This window comes from Paramormyrops kingsleyae, chromosome 23, assembly GCF_048594095.1.
Source record: "Paramormyrops kingsleyae isolate MSU_618 chromosome 23, PKINGS_0.4, whole genome shotgun sequence".
NCBI lineage: Eukaryota > Metazoa > Chordata > Actinopteri > Osteoglossiformes > Mormyridae > Paramormyrops > Paramormyrops kingsleyae.
Window position 1 is genome coordinate 19,878,615 of NC_132819.1, and position 10,563 is coordinate 19,889,177.

At 44.1% G+C, this 10,563-nt stretch overlaps 1 protein-coding gene across 2 annotated transcripts; it reads left to right on the forward strand.

Moving 5' to 3' along the window:
• The first annotated feature begins 903 nt into the window (after positions 1-903).
• Positions 904-8,976, forward strand: LOC111852680 (E3 ubiquitin-protein ligase RNF144B-like). Of its 2 annotated transcripts, none has more exons than XM_023828855.2 (9): positions 904-1,099; positions 2,370-2,418; positions 2,644-2,830; positions 3,980-4,084; positions 4,552-4,612; positions 6,250-6,451; positions 7,230-7,374; positions 7,484-7,573; positions 8,341-8,976. In XM_023828855.2, the coding sequence occupies exons 3-9, from the start codon at positions 2,669-2,671 to the stop codon at positions 8,500-8,502; spliced, it is 927 nt and encodes a 308-aa protein (XP_023684623.1). In that variant the 5' UTR covers positions 904-1,099; positions 2,370-2,418; positions 2,644-2,668; the 3' UTR covers positions 8,503-8,976. The 2 variants fall into 2 exon arrangements, with proteins under 2 accessions (XP_023684623.1, XP_023684630.1); XM_023828862.2 differs by having other exon boundaries at positions 2,373-2,418.
• The last annotated feature ends 1,587 nt before the right edge of the window (positions 8,977-10,563 follow it).

Here is a 10,563-nt window from a genome sequence, read left to right on the forward strand (position 1 = left end):
CTTCCTCTGAAGAATGTGCAATTTAAAACATTTTAGATGATCTGCATTTGTATTTTGGTATAACCTTAGTTATTTCGAAAACAATCTTAAACCCCACATGACAGAAATGCTTTAATTGTGAAGAACTGACAGTTACTGTTCGACAAGTAGCCGGAGTATTGGGTCTGTAGCCCGACCGAAATGTGGATTCAGTCTCACAGAAAAATGAAAGAAGAGGAAAGATTACATGAATATTCAAAGTACTGAAATTAAACTGTGTGAAAGTAAATATACATGATAAGCCAACAAATTGTTCCAGATCAATATAGGACATGAAAAGCATTCTGCTCAACAGATCTTTTGCCAAAGGAAACCAAAATTATTAACGTTCACTAGGTAGGAACTATTTTATTGATTTAATTACCTAATGTTCCGAGATTCAGAGAAAAGCAAAACGTCATTTTACTCAGTAATAATGCTCTGCCCGAGGTGAACCCCTCCTTGTTTTTAAAGAAACGGAGGGTTTAAGCTTCATCACCTGTATGTGACGAATCCATACGATTTCTGACGGGCTGGATTTGAACGAGTTTTCAGGCGTGACAGCAGAAAATAAAATTACAACAGACTATAAAACAACACAAAGCCCATTCAATGCTGGAAATCTATTGCTGATATTACTCAGATTTTTAAACTGTAAATGGTATTTCCATTAACATAAGCAATCTGTGTAACCGTGTATATAGCCTATTTTTTACACTCGTAAAAAGAGTATATTATTACATTATAGTAACCAATAATTTTACCAATTTTAGCGCAAAATAAGATGATATAATCTGTAATTACAAGATAAAAAGCATCGGACACGCAACATATGCTTTTTGTTGCAAAAAAAAATACTCAATGAGTTAAAGTTTTGTACGTGGGAGGAAGTAGGAAGTACTCCGTCACTGGAGCTCTGTTGAAACCAAGGCTTTAAAAAGACAAGGGGAAGCCTGTTCCCTGGATCCGTGGCGAATGGGCGGCGGCTCCAGCAAAGCCAGTGTCCCGTTCGCCTGAGCCGTGGAGCGCTGGACCGCGAGTCCGCAGGGGATCCGACTGGAGCCGCAGCAGCGACTGGAAGGTACCGCTGCACTGACACGCTTTTACATTCACTATGATCGTTGCTCTGACATACTAACATATTTCACTGTTATTTCAATGCACTAATACGAAATCCCTAGTTAACACTGCTTTCGACTTTATTTTCTCCGCAAAGTAGCGTAAACCCAGAAAGTATAAGCTAAAGTGGAACTATAGCACGGGGAGCTGGAGAGGGCAATTTACTAGTGAGTAGTATAAACCAGTATAGCTGTCCATTAATTAAGCCACTCGAATCCAACAGGTATATCAGTCTGCTGGTTTCAAAACACATTTCCGTGATGGATAGTTTTATAGTTAGTGTACTTATGTTTGTCTCTGTTACTGTTTCGGCCTTAGGATGACAGTTGTGCCGTTGTTAAGAAAAATACTCGTAACTACATATCGTACCGTACAATGAGGCTCCAAAACCCCCGAAGTTACAGACGTGATTAAAAGAGGAGTCGAGCGTCAGACACAGAGCAGCGTGCATGTAGCCTACATAATGGGGTCACATGGAGCATTTTGAGGTCCCCATGTCACCTCATTGCGTTGAGTACATTAGGAAGCGGACAGAGATAAAGGTATTCCAAATGAAAGGCCTGACACGAGATTATGAAATCTCGGTGAAACCTTGCCAGGTAAGAGATACAGGCTGCTTTAAGCACGCATCTACTATGTCTACATCCTAGTTAGCATAAGAGAGCTGGACAAGAATGCAAGGGTAAGATAATCACGGGATGAAATATTACACAGAAAACGATCTAAAAACACTAGAGGGAATCACGGTAGCTGCCGCCCCCAACACTGAACCTATGAAGTGGCTTGTGGGTATTTTCTGGCGCAACAGTGGCTTTAAATGAAGTGATCTCCTTTCCCCAACAAAAGTGTTATTATCTTCCTGTGACGCACCGTGTCAGTGAGACGTGGTGCAGGAATTCACTCCTTGCGTTGAGCAGATTAAGCTGTAAGCAGTCCAGTCACAAAGTTGACCTTTTCTCCTCGTTTAGACTAAACTATTCAACGCTAAGCCTCCTTTAAAGTACTCTGACAGCTTTAACATAACCAGACTCACCCTTCAAATGCCAGCGGGTCTACCAGTCTACATTGTGATCTACTGTGATTGAATAATTCACCAGAGTCACTTGTGCAATGTGATACATGGCAATTTTCGGCTTTGACCGCCCCCTGCAGCCGGTGTAGTCCTCCAGTGTTTCTCCATGGTAGGTGCCAGCTCTCGACAGTAATACTAATACTCTCTCCTTTTCTTCCAGCAGTTTTCTTCCTGTTTTAAAGACACCAGCCTGACAGTTCATGTCCGAAGTAAGACTTAATGCATAGATCATTTTGTAAAGTTAAGATACACCATTCACTATGCTGATTTTTTTATACTGTACATTAACTTAATATAAGTTAATATGATATATCCATATAATAATCCATTAATACTGTTGTTTAGCTATTTGGGTTATTTAGTAACGTGCTTCTCAGTCTATGGGTTAATTTATCTCATTTAATGAAGTGCTGTCCTTAACTCCTGTCCTGCAGGCGGTATGGGGGGGGCCCTCTAAGGATGGAGATTAGTGTCATGCAGAGCGGTGGCCCGGGTGGTGCTGGAGACGGGAATACGGCCGCGACCCCCCTCCGTCTGGCGTCCTGCAGGCTGTGCCTTGGCGAGTTCCCCGGAGAGGCCTTCAGCAAACTGCAGTCCTGTGGCTGCCAGTTCTGCACCCCGGTAAGTATAAGCCCCCAGACCCCAAGCTCACCCATCCCCATGGCGGGGTGTGGTGGTGCCCGTGGACAGACTGAACATGTGACCAGAACGTTCCCCGGTCAGGTCGCTGAAAGCACGAACAGGCTGAATTACTTTAGCAGGTCGCCCAGTCGCCTAAAGAAAACGACCAGATAAATCGTTACAGTTGATCGTTATGCCCAATACATGTTTAATTTTAGTGGACACCTTTATTCAAAGTCATTATGCATCTTTGAGAAAGCAGGATCCCAGGAGCGACTGAGGGGTAATGGCCCTGCTCAGGGGCCCAGCGGTGACATCACTCCACTGACCCTGGGGCGCGAACCACTGCCTTTTCCTAATGTGCACAGCCACACACTGCCCCCTTTAATGCCTGTTTAAAACTGCTGAAGTACCTTTAAGAGAACCACGGGCAGGTAGGTGTCTAGTGTTACACGTCTGAGATCAGAACACCACAGAGGATTCGAAGGGACAGCCACTTGCTTGTCTTTTAAAGGGCCGCACCCAAGCTGGGTGCAACGAACAAGTGTGTTTGAGTTTCCAGTCAAGTCCTGTCACACGGGCATGGTTCTTCAGAGCGGGTACGCGCAGCAGCCGGTTGGCTGTTTGGTTATAGGAGCTCTCAGTGCACCAGGAACAAATACGCCTATAAATGTTTACAGACTCCTTCAAGATTCATGTGGCTAAAGCATCTGATTGAATATAACCGTGGGTTTTGGGTTATACAGCTGAAAAAAAGTCGCTAAGTAAGATCCATTTGCCTGGAGCTGTGAACCAGGTGGGTGTGGCTCATTTACATTTAATTTTTTTGGCAGGCACTTTTATTCAAAGCGATATACTCTTTTTAGAGGAAGCAAGGTCAGACAATGCCCGGAGCAATTGGGGTTTAAGGGCCTTGCTTAGGGAAAATCATTAGCGAAATAATTCTGCTGATCCTGGGATTTGAACCAGCGGCCTTCTGATCGCAAGCACGGAATTCTAACCCTCTGAGTGAAACACTGTCCCCCTTTTAAACATGCTGTTACAGCATGAGTGTGGCATTTATCCTAAACTACTTCCGTAAAAAAAAAAAATCATCACACAGCTGGCTGCTAGGTTGACTTGTGAATGGTGTTTGTCTCCCCTGGATAGTGCCTGCAGCAGTATGTACAGCTGTCCATACGAGAGAGTGGAGGGGGTCCCATCACCTGTCCAGATGCGGCCTGTGGGAGAGCTGGGGTCCTAGAGGACTCGGAGGTAACGGGGGCGGAGCAGCCGCTCATGCCAGAAGGCAACACGGGGTCTCAGAGCGGGCAACACAGCGTGAGCTGCCTAGCAGACCAGGAACCCCAGCGAGACTCACGGTGACGTGACACAGAGACCTTCAGCTGCATGTGAATGGATAAGAACGATAAACAGCCGAAATCTGTTTGGATGGAGAAACAGACTTCCCTAATGCAGTCTCTGTTCCTAATTCCAATTTTAATTGGGCAACTCAAAGCACGGCTGCGTGGGGCCCTTTGCAGGACTGTCCACCACATTTCCCCGTCTGCATTACTCACTGCTACTTGCAATCATTACACATTCTCTGATTATCATTATTATTATATTTGCAGTACATCCTAACTCTGATTCAATAGGAGAACATTACTTATATTTAGAAGAGAAAATGGGGGGAAAAGGATCATAAAATTCTAACCCTCTGCTTTTCTCTTTTGCGGTAGATCATCCGTTTTGCTCCAGAAGAGCAAGTGCAGCTGTATGAAAAGCTGAAGTTTGAAAGAGGTACTGTTTACTCATCATTATGCACTAAGCAATCATGGGACAGGACTTAGGACAGGAAATAGGGTCCCCACACCCACAACTGCAGCCAATACCCTACCATGGAAATGGATAGAAGTCTGGCGTTAGGCATGAAAAAAGCCCTGCTTGTCCGCCAAAGTGAATCAAGCGCTGGTTAGTGTTGGAGTTGACGGCTCTGTTAACGCTCCCAATCTCTTGGGAGCACATCCAAACTCATTGCTAAGTTCTGTGATGTGCCCGACCAAATAAGACGTCAGGATGATACCTGATGTCAATGCATCTTTGTTTGGAAACTCTGATCTTCATGGCCGCAAAACTGGTGAAAGGAGAGAAGGAAATGATACTGGCAGTCAAATGCAAATTGTTTCCCAGGCATGGGAGGTGAGTCACTCAGGATTTGATTATATGCAAAGTTTGGAGATTATACCGGAGTTTAACATCTAAACAAGGTAACATTATTCTGCCAATAAGCGCTGGCAAGTTTCACTGCTAGCATTAGCAATATTAGACGGAAATGGGTCAGTTATGGATCAAATTTTCCAATGCAGAAATATGGAGACAAGCAAAACAGCATATTCAATAAACCATTTAAAGTATGAAATACAAAAATAATTCCATCTGCTCAATTTTCCCTTCAGTTCCACGTAACTTCCAAGTTAGTGTTGGTGCTTGTGGTCAATCAATCAGCAAAGTTTATTGCTTTAAGCTCCACCCAATAGTTCTTGATTGAGCGAAAAGTACCCACCTGGGAGTATAGGGACTGAAATAAAGGGTCAGGAACTACCTCCAAGGAACTTCAATTGAGCTGAGTTCCTGCGGTGGGAATATGACAGAAGTTCCTGGTTTCTAAAAAAGGTTCCTGCAGTAGAAAAGCACCATGTAGCTAGGCCTTCATGTGCCTCTTGTGTTAAACTGTAGTGATGACCAAATGAAGCTTCATGAACCACTTGCTGTATCAGTTGAACCCACTTGAAGGTGCTCTCTGTTCAAAAAAGTACCCAAAGCATGCACCAACGCAAACCAAGAGCGCCATCTAGTGGGGTCAAAAAATACAGCAAATGGTTCATTAAGTTTTATCTGGCCATCACTATTAAACTGAGACTGCTCCTGAGTCACTCACTATAAAATCTACCAGAGAACCCAAATGTAAATTACTAACCCATTCTTAGGTGCATTGGAAGCAACAGAGCTAAAAGCCAGACTTGCATATTTCTGATATGAGTCCCGCCAACAAACCATATTCCAGAAAAAGATCTTCAAAAGAAAAACCACAGGCTACACTGGAGCCATACAGGCCCAAAGGTTCAGCAACAAGGACAGCACCAGGGACAAGTTAAATAATAAACCTCACTGGGCACAGGTGTAGACACTCTTTCCTGATTGGTCAATCATTTAATAAGCATGTGAGCTGGAGGAGGAAAACCTGACTCCTAATGTTAGCCAGAGGTGACGTGATACTGTCAATCATATCTATATACCTGGTCCCAGCTGCTATAAGCATCCTTCCTCCTCATCAGACCAAGAATCTGTTTCAGATTAGAATGACAAATGCAAAAGTGACATCACAGCCTGTGCAGTGGAAACAGGCTGATGTTGCCTGCTTGGCCACTATTTTCCAGATGTGCAGCTGGATCCGGCTAAGACATTCTGCCCCTCGCCGCACTGCCAGGTGCTGTGCCGCGTGACGCCTGCCTTGGCGGGCCGCCCAGACCCTATCACGTGCCCCGGCTGCCGCACCGTCTTCTGCTCCGTGTGCCGCGGGGGCTGGCAAGGCGGGCATAACTGCTCAGAGCTCCGGCCGCTTGTGGCATCAGATGACAGGTGAGAGGGCATTTCAGCCCCAGTACTGGCAGCATACTGGGTGCACTGGTTTTCAGTTTACCGTTAACTAAGTCTGTGCCTGGCCACCATTCCCCTCTAACACTGGAATCTTAAACACTGTCTCAACAGAGAGGTATTTTTTTTATGTTGTAGGGATCCTGAATCATATATGATTGACCACTATGAATATATAAAAAAAAATTCCAGTTGTTTCTGAACTTAGCTGGGTTGAATAATATGAGATTGAATAATGTGAGAATTAAGTGTTGAATTCCTCTGGTTAATCAGCAGTAGAACAGGAATACCAATGACCGGGAATCAGAGCTATAATGAAAAACCAGTTCAACCTGGAAATCTGGCCTGAGTGTCTATGATATAGATGCATTGATTCAAAATGTCCAGGTGCAGGTGTAAGCAGGACTGGAGCTGGAGCAACACGACGACTTCTAATAAAGCCAGAACCTGATAAGACTATCCAAGGACGAGAAATGTAACATAAGAACATTCAAGCAATAAGGCATCAGGCTTTTTTATGTGATCTTTTTTGTATTTGCACCTTTTGTGTGTCACTGTAGACCATTTATCCTGATGCATATCAGGGAGAGACACGCCCTTTCTGGGAATACAAATAGTCTATTTAAGTGTCTCTTACTGGCAGATTACCTCTCGAAATCTTAGGCCTTTAAAATGAAAGACAATGGGTTCCAGTTGAACCCCATGTACAGCACAGTGAATTAACAGCGATATGCTTGTCAGACATGAGCTCTTCCCCTTGCAGGTGGCCAAGCGGCTCGGACGCAGACACCCCCATAAAGCAGTGTCCCGCGTGCGGTGTCCACATCGAGCGTGACCAGGGCTGCGCCCAGATGCTCTGCAAGAGCTGCAAGCACACCTTCTGTTGGTATTGCCTTCAGAACCTGGATGTAAGGGCTCCTGCCTCCTGCTGGCCCAGACTGGGACTGCAGTTTCTGTAAATCTGGCTGTGATTTCATCATCGTTTCTGAGGTCAGGTTTGCTTCGCTCTCACGGCAGGGGGACATATTTCTGAGACACTACGACAAGGGGCCATGCAAATACAAGCTGGGTCACTCCCGGGCTTCGGTCATCTGGAATCGGACCCAGGTGGTGTTTCTTACCCGTCTGTGTGCACACTGTCACCCAACCAGTTTGCCCAGTTTGGGTAGCAATCGGTGCCTTAAATAGTAAATAAAAACTATAATCCTGTCAACTGAGAGACAATGAACAACACATTCAGAGCAAACTGAAAGTAAACCTCGTTATCTCAGTAGCTTGGGGATAAAATTTTTACAAGGAAAATTTACAAAGGAGAGGAGGCCATTCGGCCCATCAAGCTCGATTGGGGAGAACTTAACTAATAGCTCAGAGTTGTTAAAATCTTATCTAGCTCTGATTTAAAGGAACCCAGGGTTTTAGCTTGTGCTACACTAGCAGGAAGAGTATTCCATACTCTAACTACACGCTGTGTAAAGAAGTGCTTCCTCAAATTCAGTTTAAAATGTTCTCCCGCTAATTTCCACCTGTGGCCACGAGTTCTAGTATTTAAACTAATATTACAGTAGCAATTTGGCTGAACAGCATCCAGACCCGTTAGAATCTTACATACCTGGATCATGTCCCCCCTTAATCTCCTTTGCGAGGCTGAAAAGATTCAGCTCAGCTAACCTCTCCTCATTAGACATGTACATGTCGTCGTGTAGAAGGACCAGAATCACACTCGCATGCTTGTCTTGATCCATAGTTAAAGGCAGAATTACTGGCAGAGGCTCAGTTTGTGGTTGGGGCTAAGGTTGCACAAGTGACCCTGTAGTTATGTCTGCTTCATCTTCTATGGCTCAGTCCACAATGCAGCATGTCTTCACCTCTGCCAGGTGGTCGGCATCCTGGTCGGCGTCAGCCTCCTCGTCCTGGTGTCTTCCCCCCTGCTCCTACTGCTGTCACCATGCATCTTGTGCTGTGTCTGCAAGGGCTGCAAGGGCTGCAAGGGCAATAAGAGGAAAAGGGAGCCGAACCAAGACGACTCCACCGTGTAGCTGCAGAGACTCCCCTCTACAAAAACAAATGCACTCCGGACATTAGGGGGAGTACTTCCCCCCCCCCAGTATTTAATTTGGCTTCATTCATCCCCCCAATAACCAGACCTTTGTATTTAAATTAAGTTGTGTCCCCCCCAACCCCCCAGTCTCAAGCTCTCTCCTATGCCATTGCTTAAAATTATTACAAGATATACAAGTGAAGCTCTAATCAATTCCTAATAAAAGCAAAAAATAACTTCACATTATAATTTTATACAGTACGCACCTGTGGCAGGGTAAACCCGTTAGGGACGAGGGTTTAATGTATCAGCTATCATTTTATTTTGCCTACTCTGTCTAAAACAAATGCTCTGATAAAATGGACTGTAAGATGTAAATATATTTTAATTTACTTTTCCTTTTGCAATTTATATGTTCCTTATTTGATATTTTGTAGTAATTAAAACGGTGCAACATAAATATAAAGAACAAGGTTTGTCTTGTCCCGCTTTTAAAAATCTTCTGCATAAAACATCAACAAGCCTTCTTTCCGACACCCACACAAACGCAGATACACACAGCCAGAAGGACACAAATGTACTAGATGCCATAAGCTACTAACTAATAGCACTGCTGCCCTACAATTGTCCTTTTTAGATGCAGATTTCAATAAAATCATTAAAAAATGTAAGGATTCATATTACGTATCGTATAAATTACAGTTTTAGTGTACTTTCCACGGCACCTCAAACTTCATATGGAGGCTTTTCCCAAATTCTGCTTTTATGGAAGTGTAAAGAGGTTAGGAGCATGCACTGATTACAGTGTGTAAGGACCATGCACTGATTACAGTGTGTAAGGACCATGCATTGATTACAGTGTGTAAGGACCATGCACTGATTACAGTGTGTAAGGACCGTGCATTGATTACAGTGCGTAAGGAGCGTGCGCTGATTACAGTGTGTAAGGAGCATGCACTGATTACACTGCGTTGCTGCACCCACCACATGACAAACCTCCTCAGGGATGAGAACCTGAGTGCAGCCATGCAGTGGGTGATACCTCAGCACCACACCAGTCCAAATGGACCAGTGTGAGGTTTTTCCAGTGGCTGGAGTGCCAATCCTGCCACCAACCCGAAAGTTTTTCCCTGTAAGTTGGAGGACCTCCTTATAGGGCTGGATGTAGATTAACGTCATACTCAGGACAAAGCAATTGTAGGTTAAGGGCCTTGCTCAAGGGCACAACAGAGGAAGATCACTCTGGACATTCACAGGATTTGAACCAGCAACCTTCCAGTTGCAGGCACAGATCCATAGCCTCAGAGCCACCACTCCATCCCAGCTGTGTAAGATCCTAAATCACTGTGCCCCCCTTTATGGTTCAGCAAATATCTATTATTACATTATAAACCTAAAATTACCTACGTCAAAAGCGCTGGGGTAGTTTGCAAACCCTGTAGACTATTTACACGGTAATAAAACTCTCACATACATTGTGTATGTGAGTGCAGACTCGAATTGAAAATCCCACGCCAGCCAGATGACCAAAGTTGGTAACCCTGTATTAACCCATTTTAAACACCGTCGAAACCGCAACTCATGTTTAGACTGTGTGTGCACTCAAGTAAAACTTACCCTGATTGAATTTAAAACGCTAGCTTTCAAGTCGGATCTGATCTTAATCTCATTACAGTACCCTATCACAAACTTGTAAGGATCACACCGTTATTAAACTAAAGCAGCGCTGTTAAGCGTACGTATATCCCTAGTGATTGCGATGAGGTTTTGGTTTAAATTGAAAAAACTGCGAGGCATTAGGAAATGACCAACTCTTAAACGCAACAGTTTAATGAATTAAATCTCCACCGACTATCCAATATGCTTGTAGGAATAAGATTCGAGTGTCGAAATTATTTACTATCACCAAAGATGGGTAATATCCTAAGGTTGGATCTGTCGAAATTAATAGTAATACTTGCGTCACAGACTTACCTATCGATTTCCAGGGACGCGTAGGTTCATACGCCAGGGAATCCTATATTTTGTTTTATTCATTCTTGTGACATATTAGGTATTT